General features: G+C 38.1%; 1 protein-coding gene across 2 annotated transcripts in view; it reads right to left on the bottom strand.

The window, feature by feature from the left end:
- Nucleotides 1-22,048, bottom strand: part of PPEF2 (protein phosphatase with EF-hand domain 2) — a 34,827-nt gene extending 12,779 nt beyond the window's left edge. The window contains exons 1-14 of one of the 2 annotated variants that reach the window (XM_075202672.1): nt 21,995-22,048; nt 21,238-21,365; nt 19,119-19,176; nt 15,946-16,121; nt 15,575-15,689; nt 14,619-14,665; nt 13,264-13,430; nt 13,136-13,172; nt 11,924-12,073; nt 8,822-9,223; nt 6,870-7,055; nt 3,183-3,325; nt 2,993-3,099; nt 121-284 (exon numbers count right to left, since the gene is read on the bottom strand). In XM_075202672.1, the coding sequence (XP_075058773.1) occupies nt 121-284; nt 2,993-3,099; nt 3,183-3,325; nt 6,870-7,055; nt 8,822-9,223; nt 11,924-12,073; nt 13,136-13,172; nt 13,264-13,430; nt 14,619-14,665; nt 15,575-15,689; nt 15,946-16,121; nt 19,119-19,176; nt 21,238-21,312 (1,827 nt within the window). In that variant the 5' untranslated portion in view covers nt 21,313-21,365; nt 21,995-22,048. Of the gene's footprint in view, nt 1-120; nt 285-2,992; nt 3,100-3,182; nt 3,326-6,869; nt 7,056-8,821; nt 9,224-11,923; nt 12,074-13,135; nt 13,173-13,263; nt 13,431-14,618; nt 14,666-15,574; nt 15,690-15,945; nt 16,122-19,114; nt 19,177-21,237; nt 21,366-21,994 lie in introns of those variants that run through there. The other variant, XM_075202680.1, reaches the window with a different exon arrangement.
- Between the last annotated feature and the right edge of the window lie 3,165 nt (nt 22,049-25,213).

The following is a 25,213-nucleotide window of genomic DNA, read 5'->3' as shown; positions in this document are numbered from 1 at the left end:
TGTAAGTGTATGAAAATAATTTAAAACATTTTTCTATACTCATACTAGTTGAAGAGAACATCGAAAAGCAGCAGGAACTGCTGCAGTCTCCACAAAGCAGTTCAAGGTTATCCACTTTACCTCTCGGATTGGTTGGCACACAGCGAGTTCATCAAACCATTCTCTGTATCTCAGTCCTCCATCTGTAGAGTTGCGGACTAGTTGTGGCCTAAGCATTCGCCAAGGCAGTCCTAAATTCAAGACCGATTCCAATACAGTTGCCCAGTCATTTAATGTAATATATCCTGCATAGAAAATCCAAACATTGAAAATTCGCAATATGTTTCTCATATGTTCATAAAGGCCAGTGCTGATAAATTAGATAATTTACAATGTGCAAAAGAAGCAAAGCACACTGCAAAATCATCTTTGCTGTGCACCTTGATTTGCAGAGGTGTGCCTACATTTCTGCCAAACTGTATGGATTTGTGAGGTAAGATGTTGGCATTTACAGAGGAACAGTTGCACCAGCCAATGGAAGATGTGGGATGTTATTAGTTTTCTTGAAAAATGTCGCAACAAAATTCAAATTTGTCTAGATTGCTGAAATAAGGTAAAGGGGTGGCGATGGCAGATTTTTAGGGATCTTCCTTGCTATGTAGAAGGGTACAAAGCAGTTTTTAATCTGCAAAAACGGTTGTACTTTGCATAAGCTCTGAGCTTGTGGACCCTGGGGGGTAAATTTATCAAGCTGCCAGTTTTTGGCGGGTTTGAGAAGTGGAGAGATTGCCTATAGCAACCAATCAGATTCTAGTTATAATTTATTTAGTACATTCTACAAAATGATAGCTAGAATCTGATTGGTTGCTATAGGCAACATCTCCACTTTTCAAACCTGCTGGAAACTTGCACCTTCATAGATTTACCCCCGGGTCTTGTCCTGTAGTTGCATTTCGGTGGGGAAGCACATTTCTAGGCATATTTTACCCAATGTTGAAAAATTAAAAAAGTCTCAAATACACAAAAACACATAAAAGTACCACTTGTAATAAAATCATTGCAAGGGGTATATTTATGAAGCTGAGAGTTTCCGGCAGGTTTTTAAAAAGTGGAAAAGTTGCCTATAGCAACCAATCAGATTCTAGTTATCATTTTTTTTAGTACATTCTACAAAATGATAGCTAGAATCTGATTGGTTGCTATAGGCAGCATCTCCACTTTTCAAACCCACTGGAAACTCTTAGGTTGTGTCACGAGCCGCGGCGGTACTCACAGCCGCCGCGGCTCGCTTCCTGCCTGCCCCAGCGTCCCGGCCGTCACCATGACGACAACAGGGGACAGCTGGACGCGTGCGCAAGAAGATCTAATAGCCTGCTGGCTATTAGACTGTGATTTATTCATTAATCAGCTCCTGAAAGTATTTTCAGAGCTAGACTCTGATTGGCTCATCTGTACATTTAAGGCAGTGAGGTCTGTAGCCTCACTGCCGGTTATAGCGTTCTGTCCTCAGTCCTGCTGCCTGCTTGTACTATCTGTTTAGGTTCCTGCTACCTTAGATTTGACTACCCGTGTTTGACCCCTGCTTGTTATTGGACCTGTGATCCTTCTCTTCTGACCTTGACCTTTTGCCTGGAATTCGGATTTTGCTTCTCTGCCTGTGAGTTTGACCATTCGCTTGCCCTTGGATATTGCATCTGTGCCTGTGACCTTTTGACCTTGGATTTCTCTTATACTACAGTCCACCAATCACTCAACTTCTGGGGAACTCTTTTAAGTCAGTATACGCTACTCGACCCTCGGTCGGCCCGCAGCCCAGTCTGTCCCCACCACTAGGGGCTCCAGCGAACACCTGGCCTTCCGAGTAGTTCCCGAGTTTCACTGTACTGACTTGGGAGTTCCTAACAGGTTGATACATTTGTATGCACATGTCTTCTAATGCTAATGATTCTTTTAAGTCAAAATATTGAGCAGTATTTTAGAACAAATGAAAAGGTTTAATTTACTGAAAGTGATGATTTCAAAGTGGTAGGAGGTTGGACTTTTGTTGTGATGCTTACACTTTTGCACAGTGAACGTTTTCAGATCTTGATGCCCCCCCACAAACCTAGTTGCACTTATAGGGTCATATTCAATTAGCTTTTGAGTCCGCGATTACGCATGGCTGCGCGTGTAAAATGACAATATGGTACTGCAACATTGCGGATTTCCCTTTGCAACCCTATGGGGTACGCACGGAAATCTGCAATGTTACGGTATCAGGTCTAATGCAGCCGCGCGTAATCACGGACTGAAAAGCTAATTAAATAAGCCCCATAATTTGCAAAACTCTTCTCTCAAGAGCAAAGAGTTCACCGTTAGGTCTGCTGGGCGAACCATCTAGGTGCACTGGTTGAAAACATATGTAGAGCATTAGGGGCAGATTCAATTGGGCGTGATGTTTCTGAAAACATTCAGGCCGGGCATTTTTACCGTTATCACGGTAAAAATTAACGCTCACTTTAGAGGTGCGAGCAAACATGAGTTATTTCTGTAAAAAAAAATTCCACATGAGGTGTCTCACGTTCTGAAGGCACCTTGCGCAGATTTTTTTGGAATTGAATCTGCCCCTTAAGGTCTCATTTTATCCGGGTATATGTTTTTGAAGTATTTTTAAATTCGGTTTGTTTCAAAGTGTGATCATGTTTTTGAACAAAGACAAGAATGTCAAAGAATGTTGAGCAAGTGACCAAAGGATAAATTTGTTCTCGATAAGAGTGAATGTGTAGATGTTTCTTAAATAGAATAAAGATTTAGAGAACCATAATGTTTTGTGGAATTATAACATTTTAGAGTACCAGAAAAATTTTGGGGAACTAAAAAAGAGAGTCACTGCTGTCCAATGACAAATAGCGCATTTGCAAGGAAGATTTAATTGGTGCTGTCTGATATTTTATGGTGTCTGTAGTTGTTAAAATATCCCACTTATTTAAATCCAGTTGACTCTTCTCACATAGCAAATAAATATTTTACGTACCAGTACGATTCTTGTCACATCGTTTGAATTCATTTATGAGATCTGATTTATGAGCAAACAGTTTTTCCCTTAAAGCTCTCAGTGCAGATTCTTCCACTGTACTTACTCTAGAACATAGAGAAATAGAAACTGAAGAAACCAAACAGTTGGTCAAACACATGTCAGAAGCAGCAGTTATGTAGAGTCGTACCTTTGTCTCATGGTCAGGGTGTTTGTGGTTTTGTTTGCTTGGTACTGAACAAAATGTGGGACGAGGTCAGGCCCCAGTTTCACATATGCCCCTTTATTACTGCCAACTTCATAATAGTTTGAAGCAGAAAATATTGTCAATACCTAAAAATAAAATAAAAATTATATAATGATAACAATAAAAATTAAATTAATTTCTCAAATATTTGGTGGCTACAGCTCAAGGTAATAAATAAATTCAGAAATGTTTATAGTCATTCGCTGGAACACTTATACACAGGGGCCCTCCCAATGCCTAAACATTGCTGAATTTTGTGTGGCATATATAATAGATGTTTACTATGTTGCGATCTATGCTAGTTACCCATATAAATCATTAATTTGAACATGACATATCCTTTTTTTCAGGCTAATAGTTTTTGCATTGCTGTATTTTTATTGAATAACCATTAAAGTCAGGGTGAAATTGTGGGGTTTAATCCTTATTTATGGAATTATGGGCAGACACATGCAAATTATAGACTAATGTATGCTTGATATGTTATCTACCAGGGATGTGCAGGGCCAGTGTAATAATGGGCCTGATGCAGTTGCAGCTCCAGGCCTCCACACTGAAATAAGCGCATCAAGATCAACGCCTAATACATTTTTTTATAGTAGATGGGGTTTAACATTTTAATTGATCAGGAGAGCCTGTCTCAGACGTACCTAATAGTTATGAGTCATAGTTATGACTCATAACTTATGCGTCTGCTGGTTGGCTGGCTTCACTTACAGTGAATCACCACCAGTCCCAAATGAAAGGGCAGCTCCTCCCTGCATGCGACAGTGACAATGCCCAGGGCACACAGTTGGAGTGAGAATCCTCCTTCCTCATTGTTGGCTGTCTCCTCTCTTCCCAACCTTCCCATTGGCTGCCTCCTACTTCTTCCACCTCCAAGGCAATAAGTACCAGATTGCCTCAGAAGCAGCATGGTCTGCCAACTATTTTGTTTTTATTTGCACTTCATTTTTTAATATGGTTTGACTCAAAAAAGGATTGTCTGTTAAAAGTTTGATTGGTATCTGCTGACACAAATGTTGTAAGTTTATTAATGTAAGTTTGGCATGCATTGCACATGCTGTTAAGGTGAAAAGTGACCCCATATTATATGTTGCATTTTTTTCTGTAAATAATGTATTGTCCCAGCATGAGAGACAATTGGGATTTCCTGATCATCCCTTTCCTTTCATGCTGCTTATACAAGATAGTGGTGCACAGTGTCGGATTGAGGCATGAAGGGCTCACAGTGGGAATATAATGGTAGAGACCCACCAGAGGGGGTGTGGGCAGCCACTAGAGAGGCGTAACCAAAACCACTAGAGGGGGTTTGGTAAGTCCACGAGGGACATCTAGCACCATAGTGTAATATATAAAGAATGCAGAGAATATACAGGCTTGGCCTGCCCCTTAAATTGGGCAGAACAGTCACCAAAAATCGGGATTGTCCTACTAGAATTAGAACTGCTCTAACCTACCTATTCTTGTCACTTTCACCACCTGTGGTTGCTGGTTTCTTTAGTTGCGGCTTGTCTGGATCCTGGAATGTTGGGTGCCCTATTTTGAAAAAAAAATGGGTGCATTTAAAATTCCAACCAGCCCCGGCATTAAATCAATAGCACCCACGATTAATAATTAGGCCTTCCTCCAGCTCCAACATCAAAATAATGGTATTCTCATTAAATAAATAGATCTGTATATCTCCAACCAACCTCAACATTAAAATAATAGTATTCCCATTTAATAAATAAACCTGTTTCCCTCCCTCTAAACAGCCCCAGAAATAAAGTAATAGTATTTACATTTAATAAATATACATATTTCCCTCAACCATCACTGCCATTAAATAATTCACATTGACATTTAATAAATAGACCTCATTCTCCCCAAACTCACCCCCACATTCAATTAATAGCCCCCAAACCACGCCATCTTAAATTAATAGTTCCCACTGAAATTGCCCCACCATCATCCCACAAACAAAATAGCACTCATTAATTAGCCACCACCTACCTCACACACACATAACATTGCCAAAAGCCCCCTGTGCTATCACACACATATAATATTGCCACAAGCCCCCTGTGCTATCACACACTCATAACATTGCCACAAGCCCCCTGTGCCATCGCACACACATAACATTGCCACAAGCCCTCTGTGCCATCGCACACACATAAAGGTGGCTGAACACTGTGCCATGCTGCTCCTTTCCTTCATCACTCTGTGCCATGCTGCTCCCTTCCTTCATCACTCTGTGCCAGGCTGCTCCCCCCTGCATCCTCTATGCCATGCTGCTTCCCCCCTTACTCTTAAGCACTCTGTGCCATGCTGCTCGCTCCCCTTCATCACTCTGTGCCATGCTGCTTCCCCTTCATCACTTCGTTCCATGCTGCTGCCTCCCTTATATCACTCTGTGCCAGACTGCTTGCTCCCCTGCATCACTCTGTGCCAGACTGCTTCCCCCCTGCATCACTCTGTGCCAGACTGCTTCCCCCCCTGCATCACTCTGTGCCATGTTGCTCCCTCCACTTCATCACTCTGTGCCATGCTGCTCCCTCCCCTTTATCACTATGTGCCATGCTGCTCCCTCCTTCATCACTCTGTCCCATGCTGCTTCCCCCACTTCATCACTCTGGGTCATGCCCCCCCCCCACCTCCATTCCTTTACTTACCTTTCTATTGGCTTCTTTAATCTCTTTTCTTCTCTTCTTCCCATCTGTCTTCTTGCTTGCTTGTTGGCTCCTCAATGCGCCGCTCCTCACTGCACATGTCGGGAGTGACGTGATGAAGTCATGCCCGATATTCAATACAAACGGAGCAGAGAGAAGGGACGCTGAAGCCGCAATGAGATGAGATAAGTATTTTGATTTTTTTTAGTACCCTGCTCCCCCCACCAATGAATAGGGCAGAGCCGTCAGGCACCAGGGTCCACCGGGGAATACCCCGGTACACCGGCGGGCCAGTCCGACCCTGGTGGTACATGCTTCATATAAGGGAAGATGGGAAGGAGATGCAGACCACTCCCATACAGAATTGGCCACACTCCATCTAGTGTTATAGCACTTCTATCAACAGACCCTTAGGAATTTTCACCTCCAGGTCCATGTGATCCTTAATCTGACCCTGGGAATGTGCCTAAAATAAGTTCAAAAGGAGTAAGCTGTCACAGGCAGGAAGTAGTTGGAGCAGTAAAATTTTGGGATTAACGTAAAAAAATAAATCATTTTTTGCAAAAGTAAATTGTGATTTCTAGCATTCTGGTGGACCTAGTAATGATTGAAGTAAAATATTTGCCTGTTATAATGCGCACTAGCTATAAAGAAAGGTCTGTTAGTATTTCGTCAGGGATAATGGGAGCACCCACAGGCAGCATAATGACTGCACCCATCCCTGTTAGCCACACAAGTATATAAATCTATATGTATGGATTTCTAAGCTAATATTTTTTTCTTAATGAAAACAAAATAAAAATGGTAAAATATGTATACTTTTCCTGATAATTTATGCTTTGCTTAATTTGTTTTTATTATTATTATTGAAAACATTATTTAAGTACATTTTGTGTAGATTAAAGGAACACAATATCATTTTTATGTTTTAGTATTAGGTTTTGTTAATTACAAGCAATTCTCATTTTCAATTTACCTTTCCATTGTGGCAAAACTCATATCCTTCTTGCTTACACTCATGGGAACGGATCAACATTTGCAGTCCATGTTTTTGAAGGATTTTTTCTGTCACATCAGGACCAAAGTAACATCCGCCTCCACGAACAGTGTTTAACTTACAGCCATCTTGAGCCATGGGATCGCTCCAAAGAATATCTACAATCTGGCAAAGACGTAAATTAGCAAATTAATAAAAAGGGCATATATACAATACTAGAAAGCTATTAAAAAAAACAAAAAACATTGCAATCAGAACTACTTTTTTACTAAAATAATTATTGCAGTCAACAGTGTAAATAGGGTTGGGCAAGATCAGAAAAGTTGGAGAGAATGTGCAATATCATTGGAAAAAAGATCCGATGTCTGGGGAGGACGTAGAAAAAAAAAAGAAAAAATATAGAGCCAAACACATGCTAACATTTACTGTGTATACACACATTAGTTACACATAATATAATGCATACAGTGAAAACCAACACACAATCACATAATATAGAAACACTAGCACGCACACTTTATATCACATGATATTGTAATGCAACTTCCTAACTTTGCAGCTATTAAATTGATACAGAAAGAGGAGGGGGTGTGGTCATGGCACAATTGGGGTGAGGTCATTTACTTCTGCTCTGCTATAATAGAAGGTATGATATTTTCAACTAAGAATAATGTAGGTAAAATGCTTTGGCGCTTTAACTGGCACCCCATCCACCCGCCACACAATTTCACAGGTCACATATACACAGCTCAGTAGAGAGAAATGTAGTTTTGTATACACAGAACAACAAGCAATGAGAATTCTCCCCAGAAAGCAAATCCAGTGAAATTGGCAAGCATAAAAATAGTGTATTTGTGCCCCTATGGAAAGTCTTACTGTCAATGAACACTACAAAGGGAAGTTTCCCTTTACAAGGCAGTGCCGCTTTAAATTTAAGCGCTGAAGACGCTGAACTCGCCAGAGTTGAAGAATCTGGAGGTTCATACATTTACTCCCAAGTCTTTAAAGGGAAACGTTAGCTGTAGATCAGGGCCCATCTTAGATTTATACTCCCCGAGCCAATTATTTCTCTCCATAATTTCAGCTCCTACAGCATTCCATGTTTATAAAATAAATACATGGTAATACTGATCTTACTGAGCCCAAAGTTAAATGTTTCTATTTGCTCATAATACAGTATTAACATACAAAATTAAACAATAGGAATGATGATGAGTAGAGACCTGCTTTCCTGCCATCCTAGACTTGGTTTGATGGGGATGACGGCCATAATACAATTGTATTCATGACAGAAGTTTGTAAAGACAATGTGCCATAGTTTTTATCAGAATATGATTGGTTAGCTGGGACACAAACCATCTACCTCCATTTCAAGTGTTTACAGAAAACACAGTAAAGACACAGCCAGCGTCAGTTTGAAAAAAGCCGGCAATGATCAGGAGAAAGGATTTCCTGCTCTGATCACTGGAGATATAGTGGGAGCTGTAGGATCAGAAGATCTCAGACAGCACATAAGTGAGATCAATATACTAAATTTTACCTAACATCAACAAACACTACATTTCTAGAGAGGAGTACTCCTCAAACATAGTTTTCACTGACATGGTCAGTTGCATTTTTAACGAAATATAGTGATGTGTATTATATTCAATAATTTATTTATTTTATTTATTAACATACATGGCAGCAGCATACTGGACATATCATCCTGAATATGCTGCCACAATGTTCCATAGAAATGTCCTGAGTGCTGAACATAATATGAAATTTATATTTACATTAATTAAATTTGGATTATTAATTAAAAATTACTTTTAGGCTTTATTTGCATTTTAGAACGCCGGTGCATTTGGACATTTGGCAACCAACCATAAGTACATGCAATAATGCACAGGAAGTTTTATGAAATACTCAACAATAGAACATTTTACCTGCTTTCTCTCTTCATTGTCCATGTCATAATCTTGCATTTCTCCTGACTCAGATTCAGACTCTGACACAGAAACCGGACTGTCTGGTTCCGTATAGGTCTCCGTTAAACCCACTTGTATGCGACATTTCACTAGCTCTTTGTCCACAGCTTGTCGCACGCGTTTGGAGATCTCCATCCTGTCCATAGTCATAGTAGTCGGACTACTGGCAGATCGTTTTCCCTTATAGTTGGGCAGGAGGCTTGGAGTGGCACTATATGAGAATGAACCACTTCTTGGTGGTGGCCATGTTGTCACTACAGACAAAGTATTTTCTCCATTCGTACATTTTTCCTGAGAAGGCTTTTCATCTGTCTTGTTAGTCTTCTCTTTCTTTTTTCGAGGACGTAAAGTAGAGGCGAACTAAAGAAAAATAATATCAAAATGTGCTATAATGTTGTTTTTAATGTTCTTTTAAAATGCTACACAACCTTTATCCTCAATGGCAGCTATGACAATGAGTAAGTTCCTATCTAGTTTGGCTAGAAACAGAATCAATTAACAAAACACTCCCAAACAGTATATAAGGCAGCTCCTCCTCTTCCCTTACGTCTTTTCTTGTCTCTAGTTAGGTAGGTCAAGTAGTGTTTGTTATTTTTCCCTAGTGTGGGGGCTTACTTTCATTGTGGTCGGAGGCTTATTACCTAGGGAGATCCAGCCTGCGTCCTCAAGGAGAAGATCTAGTATGTAATTTGAATCCCACTCCAAGTTCAGGGACATCAGTGGTGTCAGCATAAAGGCACAGTGTCATAGTTCGGGGGTACCAAAATGGAGGACCACACAAGTGTAAGACTTGTAACTGCTCTCAATGTTCCTGGGAAAAGATGCTACCTTCACTATGGCTGTACATCAGCCAAACATCTGGAGCACGATGGAGCCTGAGTCCAATCCCAAGCAGCTGAAGGGCACCCGCTATAGTTAAGCCCCTAAATTAGGGGTGCTTTATTATTCCTGTACTAATAAATTATAGTTGGCTATTATTAATACCCTGTCCCTTCAGTAGTCTTGTAGCGCATGTGGAAGGGCAGACGGACAGCAAAGTAAAACAATATACAAATTGTGGCGTCTATAATAAACCTTTTGACAGCAGAAAGGGTATTTTGTACAATATGTAGTTCTCAAGCTAGTCCCTTTAGCAATTTAAGAAACTTATATCTTGGATGAAGGAGTCTTTTGTGACCAAGGAGGATTTATGTGCTATAAAAGGCATAAACAGAGCAAGGTCTCAGACAAGTAAGGATTTTGAAGACAGATACTCTCAGTAAGAGTTTTTAGGGAATCTAGAAGATCCCTCAAGTAATGAATTTGGGGAGATTAAAGAGACACCTAGGATGTTTAATTTGGATAGTGTGGAAAAGCGCAAATACAAGTCTTTGGGGATGAATGAGGAAACAACTTCCACTGCAGCTTAGAAATCTCTTTTTGAGGATCATAGTAAAAAGAGTAAAGTTTTTTTCTGTACATTAAGTTGTGAAAGAGCTTATTCATAAAGAATGGGCACAGGTGAAAAAGTCTACCTGAAAGAGACTACCAATGTATTGATTCAGTGATGAAGAGGCACAGAAGTGGAGCTTGGTTCCAAAAGTAGATGCACCAATACCTAGTATGTTGGCCAAAACTGTTATTCTTCTTGAAGCTTGAGGTTCTCTAAGAGGAATGTCTGGAGCAACTAGCTTTAATGGCATGGAGGTTGAGCTGGAGCTACTCAAAAAAGAAGGGAGTCTTGGAGCCGGTGATTAGCACACTTTTACAAATATATAGAATATATATATATATATATATATATATATATATATATATATATATAATCTACTTAAAATTCTCTGTGTGTAAATATTTATTCCTGTACAAATGGAGAAAGAGGTGTTTCAAATACATTTCCCTAAAAAGAAATCAGGATCTTTGATTCCAAATTGTATAATTGGAAGCTGTTTATTACATTGTGTAAGTTATGCAAAGCAGATGGATGGACATCTATCCATACCCCTTCGCTAGTCATTATGATTTCTATGTCTTATTTTCTATGGGTTCTCAGTTTGGGAGACATACTCTCCACATAGCCAGGGCCAGATTAAGGGAATGAACGCCCCCAGGATAAGGACACTGTGACCCCCCCCCCACTGTGAGCCTTCCCCCTGTGAGCCCCCCCCCGCTTACCTCCCTATTCCTGATCTGTCCTGTCTGCAGGCTGCAAGTGTTCTTCTGTCACTCCCTGTAGTGCTTCCGTGGAGTGCAGTAATCTCCTTACTGAGGAGATCTCTTGAGAGTGAGACTATGAGTCATAGTCTTACTCTCATGAGATCTCCTCAGTAAGGAGATTACTGCACTCCACGGAAGCACTACAGTGACAGCAGGTAGATAACAGCATAACATTTGCTGTTAGCTGCCTTTCCTCCTTGACCAGCTGACAGTCGGAGCCGGGGGGCGGGGACGCCCCCGGCTCAATGAATAATGTTGCTGGCCGCGCTACAGCTATAAAGAGAAGGAAAATAAAGTAGCTTCAAGGGCCTCCCAGATGCCCAAAGCCCCTGGGCTCTAGCCGAGTTATACCTATGATTAATCCGGCCCTGCACCCAGCCACTGAATAAATCGTTGATTGTGCAGCATAAGTGGATGACTTGTTCTTTTGTAGTACATCCCATTGTAATGCCTGCCATGGAGGACTGAATAGGAAAAATCGCGTATTATGGTTATCGTTAATTCCTTTTCCTAAAAATACTCCATGGTAGCCCAGTTTCACACTCATGCTTTTATGTTTAAATTTTCCAGACAGCTTGGGAAGTTACTAAAAAAAAGTAGGGGAGGGGGAGGAATTTCATTCTATCCTGTCTGGGGGTGTTTTGTTAATTGATGCTGTCTATATTTAAACCAGCAGGGAAATTATCCATTTTAATGGCTACCATTGAGTATTTTGAAGAAAAGAAATTAACGGTAACCATAATTTTCATGCATGTCGAAATACTGTTCTGCTGATTTATTTAAAATAGAAAAATACGTAAAATTGCAATTAACAAGTAGTCACCTTAATAGAGTAATATAATAAGAACAATTTGCATATGTTACCTTGTGTCGTTCGATTTTAGACAGTATATCTAGGTCTGTAGCATCGGATACTCCTCCATGTAAAATTAATATTTTTCGATCAATCAGAGTTGCTAAAGGAAGCCAACTAAAAACACTTTGTAACATTTTCAATATTTTCTTTCCATGTACCTTCAAGTAAAAAAAAAAAAAAAATCTGCACATTTTATATTAAAACATTTTAGATTCAGTTTTCTAGTACATGGGAACTACCATTAGACGTACAAGTTTTGGAGCCTGTCATATATCAGAAGAAACTGGGTCAAAGGTTCATATCTTAAATAAACAAAAACCTATAGACAAGTGAGCACATCCTATCTGCCACTGCCAGGCTATATATTTTTAATGAAAAACACATTTGCTTTATTTATTTTACTGGTGTTAAAACTATGTATATCATATATATACTATATATACATAGTATTTAATATACTATATAATATATATGTATATTATGAAAATGCACAAAATAATATTTCAAAATAATTATGAATTAGTTTATATCTTGGTATTACACATAATTCTGCTAAAAGACAAAGCATAAATGATATGGTGATCCATATATTGGGCCTCAATAATTAAAAACGGCAACATTTTTTAAAACATATTTATTATTTAATGGCTTTAAACCACATCCTTTCTAATGTACTTTTTATTTTTTCACTGTATATATCTGTACATAGATTTGTCTTTCTCAGCATGTTTACCATACTGTATATTTTCTATGACTTTCCAGATGTTTTACAATTTAAAATTGCATACATAGTGTATGTATCTTTACAAAGTCTAAACTAGGAAACACTATATTTTGAGCCATTACTTCTTAGAACACCAATTACATATGGCAGCCACTTCAGTCAATTGTTCATCCACTCTGTACTCAGAACATGACACTGCCAGTCCCCACTCAGAAACAGCCTATTTCCTTGTTAGAGCTCATCAGTGTAGTTTCTTCTCTGCATTTGAGTTTTTGTAGAAACAGTATTAAAAAAAAAAAAAAAAAAAAAAGGGTTAAATAGATTTTCGAGCTGCTTTCTTAGTGACAGTGAGATCCCCCAGCAAATGTAGAATATAAAAAAAATAGGTAATTTTCAATTTCATCATTTGAAGAATTGAGAATCTGGTTTTAAGACAAAAATTTTGACTTGTTATGTGTTTAGCTGTGCTAAAAATAAATTTAAATTTTGAGCATACCTTATATTTTTTCATTACTTCTTTTGTGAATCCATACCTCAAGAAATAAAAAAAATATAATTTTACAGTAGTTGTGATTAACAAAGTATATAAACCTGAAGTAAAATGTTCTGTTTTGCAGAACATACCTTAAGTTGACCATATAGTCTTCATGGTTTCCTCTGTTCAAATGGACGACCTTTGGATAAACCAGTAAGAATGCAAAGAGGATCATCAATATCTCAATTGACTGCTTCCCTCTGTCTACAAAGTCCCCATTGAATATGTAAGGCTTCTCTGGTGATGGGAGACCGTTCTGAGAAAAACACAAGAAAAGGAAATAAGCAAATTGTTTACTTGTTTGTTTAATAAAGCAAACACATTGGGGGGGGGGGGGGGATTTTTGATAAGCATATAAGTGCAGTCAAAGATCTTATTCAGATTTTTTAGGAAAAACAGCCTTTCCAAATGCAATGCAATTCAGTACTACCTAAAGTACTTGTGAATGTCCCTTCCATGTTACCTGTTACATACATGACATGAAACACGCACACTTCAAGCATGTGGAATACACCTTAATAACATGTACTTAGGGTTTACTTTAAAAAATATGCAAAGTATGCCACATCGGGTACTTTGCCTAGAATTGTTGCCCAGTAACCAACCACACTTTTGTCAGGTGTCAATGAAGATGAACTATTGTATTAATAGTACATGGGTAGCACAATGGCCTAGTGGTTAGCACTTCTGCCTCACAGCACTGGGGTCATGAGTTCGATTCCCGACCATGGCCTTTTCTGTGTGGAGTTTGTATGTTCTCTCCGTGTTTGTGTGTGTTTCCTCCAACACTCCAAAAATACATACTGGTAGGTTAATTGGCTGCTATCAAAATTGACCCTAGTCTCTAGCTCTCTGTCTATCTCCCTCTATGTGTGTGTCTATATTAGGGAATTTAGACTGTAAGCTCCAATGGGGCAGGGACTGATGAGAGTGAGTTCTCTGTACAGCGCTGCGGAATTAGTACCACTATATAAATAAATAAATGATGATGATGATGCCTGACCAGCCACCAGTTTGCAGCCCCCATATGCTGGTACAGTCATAATGTAGCCAGAAGAATAGTCTTAGATTGACACAGGACAGAATATGGGGCATAGATGTGTTAGCCATGTCTGCCGCTGGGGTAATAAACCCTTCCACTGATTTCAGCTTGGGGCTATCATCACAATACCTCATTAGTTGTCTCTCCAGCAGGGGTTTATTTTGTCATTCAGCACTAAGATTAGTATTACTGGGAAGTAAAGTATTACTCCTAGTTGTTTGCACACTAACTTATGGAGAATTGCAGGAAGAAGGAACACAAACCCTCACTAGTGCTGTTGGTGACCTTCTGGTTTTTTCCCTAAGAACAACCCTCTTGTTGGTGTACCTGCTTTTAATTTCATATTTATGGGACATCTAAATGTAAAACAATACAATGAAAGAGGTTAATCTAATCACACACCTTGTAAAATATCAAGAACAAATCATCCAGTCGGCCATGCAAGTCCCCTTGTAAAAAACAGACATTAGATGTTAGTGTAAGCATTTCTGCAATTCAGTTAAAAATCAATTATTTAATGACATATTTGTTGCCCATACACAGAATGTATGTATACCCTCAAAGACATAGACATAACTATTTATATTTATTGTGTATATTATTAAGGCTTTCTATTAAATATGTATACTATTTGCTGACTAGTGCATCTGTGAATGTAATCATTCTTGAGAAGAGTGAGGCATAGTCCTTACTTATGATGAGTGTGTGACACCTGATGATAAAAGGAGCGATATGGTGCATATTTTAAGAACTATCACGTGTTTTAATGGACTATTACTTCCTGGACATCCTGTAGGCATTGAAAGTACTTATGTGCACATACCAGATCCTTATAAGTAAAATACTATTAAAAACACTGTTAAGCATTGAGAATTGAGTACTTTAGTATCCACAATGGGGCATATACTTAGATATATCGCTGGTGAAGAAACTAGAAAATATAGGAATATATACTGTATATATATAGTGAATATTGAGATTAACATGTGAGGTTCAAATAGGTTATATTATTAGACTCAATAGAATACTTTAAAATATGCTAGATATCTTTTTTTGCTGATAAAGAATCCAAGACTATTTAACTGTGTGCATTTTCTAAAAACCTAGCCTACTCAGCATTGGGCGGTTTCGATCTGAAAAATCGCAAGTGATGTGTGGCGTATTGCAACCCACAAAACAAACTACAGCTTAGAACTATTATCCCAATGTCTTTTTCAATCTACTGACTGTGGTCACTATGACAAATGAGAAGCATGTTTGAAAGAACATAACATTTCACTAAGAGAAAACAGCAGAACAACAACTAAACATTTAATAAAACAAGACTATACGGATAGTTTTCTGTAAGATATTCTTACCACATATGGTGATCTCTTTGCTGTAACTGCTTGTAACACTTTTTATATTTGGCAGCTGTTTGAGATGCTTCCTTGTCTCATGTAAAAGATGTAACACATAACGCGCGTGGAGCTGCTACTAGGAGGAACGGTGAGAGTCAGACAATAAAGCACCATTCGGAAGCAATACATCTCTCCACAGCTACTTTTGGATATTTGAATATATGCCTCAACACAGAATTATCTTAAGAAGCATAGGTACTAGTGCTTAGTGAATAGAGTAGTTAGTGATTAAAGACCACCTTTATCTACTAAATTGGATAAAAAGCAACGAAACATAGAACTGCTACTTGTTTGGATATACAAAAATGAGGTGATCAAGTGATACTTACTTGCTTCTGTTTGAAAGCTTCCACCAAGGCCGCTGCGTAGCTAGGCTTTAATGGGAATGTTATTCGAGGACCTGTGTAACTCTGTGGCACCTCAATGGATTCGTAGTCACAGTATTTCTCTAGCTCCGTGTCTTTTAAATTTTCCTCTTCAGTGAACATACGGCAGATGAAATCCCCTTACAAAAGTTAAAATATCACATAAAGAACCATTTACAAAGGAATTTAAAATGACACTGCAAGTTAAATTTACTAAGTCAACATTAAGGAATATGACAACTCATGTTAGAGATAAAGGAATGATAAAGGAATGGACTGACTAAGTGTTCTTTATGAATATTTGCTATCGGATAAAAACTATTATTTTTTGTGTGTTTGGTGATAAACTAAAATTATGACCATTTATGTTGTGGAAATAACAAATTCTAGCTGGTTCTGCTGCAAATGCACACAACACAAAGCCATACATATCCTATCACATTGCTCGTCCCACTAGTGCAGGCCTGGCCAACCTGTGGCTCTCCAGTTCTTTGTGAAACTACATGTCCCAGCATGCCCTGCTAGCTGTTTACTGGTTATCTACTGGCAAAGCATGCTGGGGATTGTAGTTTCACAACACCTATTGCCAGGCGCGGGATGGCAGATGTCAGCCCGGGGGGCGCACAGCCGGCCGCATCACATGACACGGGATCCCATCCCGTGTCATGTGAAGTGGCCGTCCGTGCGCTGACGCGGCCGCATCTCGTGTCATCAGATGCGGCCGCGGGTAAAAATCCTGTGGAATTGAATCCGGAGGGCGGCCGGCACCCGAATTAGCACCCAACATTAAATTATGCCAAATCTCAACGCAGAACACAGAACTCCATAGTATAACTACCTTTCACATTAAAAGGTAGAAAATATAAAACTGAAAAACGCTAGCTATATATGTTTTTCAGGTCCTAAGCAAAAAAATGTTTAATGAATTACATGGTGATTCTTTCAATGTTATGTTACATGCAAAATATTTACTTAATTTAGTTAACTGCAATAACACATATTATTGTTATAACTTTTATATATTTTTTATTATTATATTACCTCTTAGATTGTAAGCTTATTTGGGCAAAGTCAGCTTTACCTTCTGTTTCATGTCGTTGTATGCAATTTGTGTCATGCTATGATGCCTTCAGTGTACAACTCTGTGTAATATGTCAGTCATTTATAAATAAAAAGATAATAATTATATTGACCCTTAGTCAATTGACTTCCAAGGCTTTTACTAACTTTGGGGCTATGCGTTGTAAAAAAAGGCACTAACCTATTCTATCTGTTCCCATGTAAATAATACATTTCCTCCCATTTTATGTCATTTTTTAGATTGAAAAGGTGTTATATAACAGATTGCATAATAGCAGAGCTGTAACTAGACATTTTAGCGCCCTGGGCAAAAGAAAGCACTGATGCCCCAACCCCCGCATCTTGGTGGGAGTAGATGTTGCCTCTCAGCGGCAAAACACCACCAGAGGAGATGTAGTCATAGCCCTTTACAAGTGCAAGACCTTTATTCAGCCATGTGCTGCTCTCTCCTACCTGTCCTGTAGCTTTGACTGCCTGGTGCTGCTGCTGGTGTCTAAGGTGTCTGTCTGGATCCTGAAATGATGGGGCCCTGTTTGGAAAATAAACTGTTGCTATTCACCTCCTGGAAAGCTGAGCAATGAGTGAACAAACTAGGCCTCCCTCAAGCCCAACCAACTGGACATTAAATCAGTAGCATTTTTTTGTTTAATGTACAGACCTCCTTCCACCCAATCACACCCAGAATTTAATAGATAGCATTAACATTTAATAAATAGGCCTATTTCCCTCTATATAGCCCTTGACGGAAAATTAATAGCACCCATCTTTAATAATTAGGCCTCCTTCTCTCTAACCAGCCGACAATAAATTAATAGTGTTTACTTCAAATAGAAAAACCTCCTCCCCCAAACAGCCCAAACATAAAATTAATAGCATTCCTATTTAACAGTTTTATTCCCTACCACCATCACCGACATTAAATTAATAATATTCCCATTTAATAAAGTGGTCCTTCCCCCACCAACTCCAAAATCAAATGAACAACTTAAAATTTCCCCCCACATTAAATAGAATGTTATTGCTAATAAAGACATCACCACCTTTAGAATATTTTTTATAATTATATTTAATTACTGATTGTTTTACAGTGTTAATCCCATTGCCTGATAAATAATAAATGAGGGACACAGTGGTTGGTACACAACAAACCCCCCAAAAAACAGGGGTACAATGGCTGGTAGATAATGAGGGGCTCAGTGGCTGATACAGTATCAATGAGGAATCCCCCTCCCCTGTTCTCTCCAGACCCCCAACCCCTTCCCTCCAGACCCCCTTCTTTCCATTTCCCCAGCACATCTCCCCCGTGCTCTTTCTGAAATAAATTATCTGCACAGCTTCTCTTCTTTTCTCTTTTTCCATCTGCTTCTCCTTACTGCTTGTCCTTATGCCTGCTATTCTATTTCTGCTTGTCGCCTTTATTCCCTTCTTGGAGCCTCTCGGCTCCTTGTCACTGACAGCGCTGTGACATCAGTGACACTGCAGGGAGCCAGGACCTGGGCGCCCTTCATATATACAGATGCTGATCTCCAGCAGTGTTGCCTCGTGGCACACACCACATTCATTTGTACCTGGGGGGCAGAGCGCTTGAGCTTGGGCAAATAGCAGGCGCCAAATTGCTTTCATTATGGTCTTGCATAATAGGATCATAGAAGACTAAATGTGGAAATATATGAGATTACCTCACATTAAAATTGCTCACAAAATAAACACACAGTAAAATACGCTATCACAGCTTTAGTCAACGGGTGAGTGTGATGGTTAGAAATGAAGACATATTCAATATACTTCATTCAGTCAGCATGGCAAATGGATAAGGAAAGGATTTAACACATTTACACTACAAATTACTGTTTGATGTGTATTTTCCTAGTTTAGCTAATCTGTACTCAGATTTATTTTCTGCAGAAATATATGTCCCACCAATGTATAATTATAAGTAACCTTTTTGACCACTGAGTCATGGCTTTAGAATACATTGATGTGCCATCAATAAAGGAATATAGTGCAATCAGTTTTTGCTATAGGCAAACATATTAAATAATCAAAGAGTGACTTACTTTCCTTGCTGTTGTCTGGGGTGAAATGATCCATGAGAAAATTGAAGAAATCATAAAGCTGCAAGATATTAAAAATTGATTTTTACAGGAAAATGCACAGATTTGCTCAACTTTTTAGAGTCTGGGGTGAAGAAGATATGTGCTGTAGAGGAGGAACCATACCTATAATGTGGAATAATGAGACAGCTGTTTAGGACTGCAGGTTTTGTAAAACAGTAAAATATAAAATCTAAGATTGTTGCTGCAAAAGTCTGAGTGCTTAATCTTGTTGGCAGATGTATTAATCCCTAAAGTGAAAATACCTGTCTTTTACAGTGTGCACTACATCAATACACATATGAAGGGCCCTATTTCAGTTGCTGCCTCAGGCATGGTTATGTTGGCCTCACACTGATGAAGTATTGGACAATACCAAAGTCCATTTCCATTTTCCAAATTAGACAGATCTAGCCATTTGGTTCTTGACCTCATAATGTAGGGATTCATCGATTTCAACCATATTCTTTTGTATCTTCATTTTATGGCCATACACATGACGATATAAGGCAATTTGTTGTAGAGCTATATTGCAGAGTGCGTGGCCCACTTTAGAAATGTTAGGCACATTCTTGGATTGGGGTGGCGTTGCATGTTAGACGATTGATGTTGGACTTCAGCAAAACCTATAATTAAATGCATTCACTAGCTGGCCACAAATTCACCTAATTGGACAGAATATGGGCCCAAAAAGACATGTAGTCATCATCAACAGCTCCCCAGGATCCATCAGCTTTAGATCAGGGTGGAAAAAATATGTTAAGCAATGATCACTTCTAATGGGGGATGAGTCCATCATTCAAAGACACTATTGGATCCGACCATTTGGTTCAAGTCCAGAATAGACAATATTTCATATTTGGTCACACATACATTCATATGGTCAAATGTGACAGACATCCAGCTTCTGCGAGGTGGGCTTGAGCAGCAGGACGGCCTGTTTATGGCCGGCTTAATTCTTAAGCAATTAGTTGGAGTTAAATACATAAATTAACCTTAACTTATCTAGTCTACATTGCACATTACTGAAAAATAAGTGTGAAAAACCCGAAGTAGACTATTATCACACTGAATAAAGAAATCTGGTTGGCAGGCATGCTAATGCAAAATGATATAGATTAAGTCGTCAGTATGCTTAAATCTATTATAAATATATATTTTAATGTTAAATAGAATATGGGCTGCAAAGGCAAAAAAAAGACGTCCAAAATGCAGTATGTAAAATGGGTTTTATTTCGATTTGGATATATGTCTGAGTTTTTTTTGCTAAGGGAAAGCATAAGCCGGGTACAGTAAAAGGTGTGTTCACGTAAGTGTGACACAATTAGATGTGGGCGGATTGAAAGATACACCTTTTAGAAGCCGTTTCTAACGGGTCCTGGAGGGCTGGTGCAACAATATGCAATGATGCTGATGACTATCATCAGCACTTTCTAGCCATTTCTGATTGGCTAATTGCAAATTACAATTGACCACCCCAGCTGATAGTACTTAAGTCATTATCAAATATACTATATGCGGCGGTTGTGGACATCTTTTCACATTACCTAATTGACATTTCCACTACTGCAAGAAAGAAAAGTCCAATCTGATTTTTAAAGGAGAAAACAACAATTAAATTATATATGTATTTGTATTTTGTATATGTGCTTGCTTCAAAATTTTATGTTGAAAATGCGACTTTCATATTAATAACATTATCAAGACACAATTCTAATCTTTATTTCATTTTGCGTGTTATTCATATTGAAAAAAGTAAAACACAAACTGCATTAACTGCAAATCTTTTCTATTATGCTAAGCTTAGACGTGTGTTGACAAGATTAAGGCCTCCTGAATGAATCATACCTGGAAATGTGGGTCATCAAGGTATTAATTAGGCTTATTCCTAAGTAAACCACGATAGTGATAAGATGAGAATATAGATTCACTTTAAAATGTTACTTTCCTAGACAACAATGTATCACTGGTAAGCACGTTTTTATTAACCAAAAAAGGAGTTAAAGCAAATACAACTGAAGAAATCTAAAGTCTCCAATTATATCATGACTGGAAATGAGTTACCGAACATACTGAATATTACCTTGACTTGGTCCTGCTCCCCAGTGTATTCTATTGACTGGAAGATACTCCAAGTGCATCTTCTTCTCACTTCCATTTGGGCCACGTAGCGACGATACCAGCGCTGGATAAGGACTGCGGATTTGAAAGCTGCAAAATTAGGAGTATTCATCATTAAGACTATATTTCATGCTTTTCTCCATATTCCAAATGTATATACTGTACAATCACATTATTAGAAAAATATCTTCCCTTTATCATTTATTTTATCCTGCTTGTACATCTCATGTTATCACATCTTTATTTTTTCTCTGTGTCTTTCCAGTCCTTAGGTTTTCTTTTACAGCTCTTCCCATGATTGTTTTACAAGATGTTTATTTGCCACTTTGCTGCATTTATTATTATTATTTTATTACTATTACTATTATTATGATTATTAGTGCTTTTATAGCAACAAGTGACTAATCTGTATGTCAAGACTACTAAAAAAATTAGTACATGTCTAATCTATTTACAATAATTACTCATTTGGCTGTACTGAATGTTTGATTTGGATGAAGTTATCTTTAATGGCAGTAGAGAAAACAAACATGATTATTTTATTTTATTTCTTTTTGCCAATTCCAAGTACTTGCTGAATAATTTTGATCAATTTGACCAACAATTTGCATTTCAAATCGATGACCAATTTGGTTATCCTCTATAATCCCTTAATACTGCCCAGTCAGTCAGTAATGGGTCTTTTTTTTGCTACATTTTCAGACATACTGAAGACATACCTGTTCCTGCTGGTGCCACAGAGCCTGTAGTGTGGAAAATAAAAAAAGTCTTATTTTTTCTTATAGTAATTATTTCATTATAATACACAAGTGATGCTAATATATGTATACAAGCCTATACATAATATTTGTATAATAGGTGAGTTTTAGTATAATTTCAGTGTTCTTAATGACAACTTGAGTTATATAATGGAATGTAAATGAAATTATTACAATATTATCACTAAGTTTGGAGATCCATTTCTTATAGAAAAGCACTCAGAGTCAGCCTGAAGTCTTGTGCATTTATATGATCACAGAAGTTCTTATAATACATTTTTATTCCACAGTTTGGTTATATTGTCCCATATATTAACGTGCAAATCACAAATCCAACTATAGACAGCCACAAAGCACCAAATTAAATTTTAATATGCAGGTTGGATACATTGTATTTCAGGTAATAATTCACTTTTGGAATCAAGAAAAGGTATATATCCATATAAATAAAGGGGCAATAAAAATATAAGGCAGAGAGATACGGATCAAAACAGAGATTACCTCTGCAGAAAATGGAGAGATGGGTGGTATGCAGCTGTTTGCATAGAAGCATAGGTGATTAACGTGAATATATTAAACAAGAGTGTGAAAATTGGTTGCGTATACCTTTAATTTGGTGGAATTTTAACTATTGGACATTCCGTTACTACAATAAATATTGCTAGTGGCAAAGTTGCAATGTTATTAGGAGTGTCACATTAAGGGGCTGACTCAATTAGCCACAAGATGTTGTAGTAGCATCATGTGCTATGTTTCTGCTAGATGTTTAAGTAATGATTTTCGCTCATTTTTTGCTTACGTATCATAGAGGTGCGAGCAAATAAGAGAAATGTTTTGGTTTTTTTACCGTAATTACCACTTAGTGCTCATGCATCAATAGTTAATTGAAAATGGAAAAACATTTAATACAATAAAATAGATAAATGGGCTAGTTGTAAAAATGGTATTCACTGAGGTTGGCAGTACCAAGGTATAACTGATGGCACCATCAATGGATTTTATAGTTTTAGAAACTAATGGTCGTTGTGCACTACTGTGCTCTAATGTTCATTTGTTGCAATAATGTTACTGAAGTTCACATCATTCATACTATGCAGATCTAATATTGAATAAAGTGATAATATTTTTTCCATAGCAGATATCATAAGTATATTCATATGTCAGCTTGTTGCTTCAGACAAAAAATTATATTCACCCATGATTATAGACATATTTACATCTTTTTTTTTAAACTATTTTATGCTTAGATCCATGAATATCTGCAGCTTTTTTTAATATATCTGTTTATATAAGGTTTTACATGGTACAATGATTTGCAATACAATTGATTACACATTTTACAACATACTTAGACAGTTGAACCAATTCTTAAAATATTAATATTGCTGTACAATATTGTTTGCAGTGTAAGTGTGATAACCACAATGAAGATGTATGTACTTATAACTGGTTTGTTGTTTATGTGATGATTGTGGCCAACAGATAATCCTTTGGTGAGGGTAGTTTGTTTGAACTGACCAAATCACAATGGGTTAGTGTGGACAAGGAGTTATGGAAGGATGGAGATGTTGTGGTGGAGAAACCTAGTTACAAAGTAAAGGGTGTAGGGGATTGAGAAGTGGGGATGGTAAAATAGGGAGGAAGATTAAGAGGGAGGTGGGCGAGCTGGAGTGTGGTCATGAAATTTATTACCTTATGAAGAACCCGATATCAATGGGGAGTGGTAAGTGTGCCAAGGATACCAGATTTTGAGACATGTCTTTAATGGGTTGTTCTGAAGGCTTGTTATATATTGTGTATTGGATATAAACCAGATGCAATTTATCACCTCTTGCTGTTTGAAGGGATCTACTTTCTTCCAGTTAGGAGCAATCTGGTGTTTAGCTGTACAACAAATATGCATTATTAGGCAATCTACATGTTTGTTGATATATTCGATCAGTGCACATAGTAATAAGGGTGGCAGAGTCAGGTTTGAAGATTTACCAGTGATATTGGAGAATAGTGACAGGATGTCAGAAGTTTTGGGCAGGACCACCCAATGTGCTGGAAAATACCACTTTGCATTGTCTCCAACACTGAGTGGATGTGTGGGGATATATAAGCATGGTGGCTTAGTGGTTAGCACTTTTGCCTCACAGCACTGGGGTCATGAGTTCGATTCCCGACCATGGCCTTATATGTGTGGAGTTTGAACGTTCGCCCTGTGTTTGCGTGGGTTTCCTCTCACACTTCAAAGACATACTAGTAGGTTAATTGGCTGCTATTAAAATTGGTCTGTGTATGTTAGGGAATTGACTGTAAGCTCCAATAGGGCAGTTACTGATGTGAGTGAGTTCTCTGTACAGTGCTGCAGAATTAGTGGCGCTATATAAATAGCTGATGATGATGAACTTGTTCTGGAACCAGATACTGTCTGCTGTATATTTATTTGAATTTTCTTGTAAAGCTACACTTTGAACCTCTTGCTATTGTTGTGCGAATCTTGTCCCACTTTTGTTCTAGTGGATTTCCTATATCGGGTTTCCAGGCTATTTTGTGAGTTTCTAATGTTGGTAGTTCTGGTGTCAAGACTGTATGGTGTTGTAAGGATGTTATGGTTTTATTATTGAGTGTGTATATACAGTTATGTTCTCTTTGGAAGTGTTTTCTTGGTGGTGCTTCTTTAAGAATTGTGTGGAAAAAGTAGAACTGCAAAGGATAATGGGGGAAGATCCCCTATCACGTGGTAAAAGCGTGTTATACTAGCTGCTTTCCATGTTGAAGCCATTTCTTTATTTTGTCCTGGTGGGAATAGGGGTTGGCACATATTGGTGTTAGCAAGAAGGGGTGATCTGACTGGAGGAGGCATCTGTTGATTCAATCACATTTTTCCTGTGTCCTGGTCTGTGTTGTTTTTTGAGCCAGGGGATGAATTGAAGTGAGTTTATCCAACTAAATTGATTAATTTGATTTGTGGTGAGGTGTGTCATGCCACATATAGGTTAAAACAACTGGCGTTGAAATAGGGGAAAAAAAAAAACCTATCGCACCAGGTTCATTTAGATTTGTATATATCGTGCCAAATCTACTCTGATTTTAAACCAATTGATATTTTGCATATATTAACTATTGTCAGGAGGTGCTACCGAAATACATAAGAGTCTACGGACAAGAATACAAAGAAAAGTATGTATTCAA

This window comes from Mixophyes fleayi, chromosome 1, assembly GCF_038048845.1.
Source record: "Mixophyes fleayi isolate aMixFle1 chromosome 1, aMixFle1.hap1, whole genome shotgun sequence".
Classification (NCBI taxonomy): Eukaryota; Metazoa; Chordata; class Amphibia; order Anura; family Limnodynastidae; genus Mixophyes; species Mixophyes fleayi.
The sequence above is the reverse complement of the archived record's forward strand: the minus strand, read 5'-3'. Positions and strand labels throughout refer to the sequence as shown.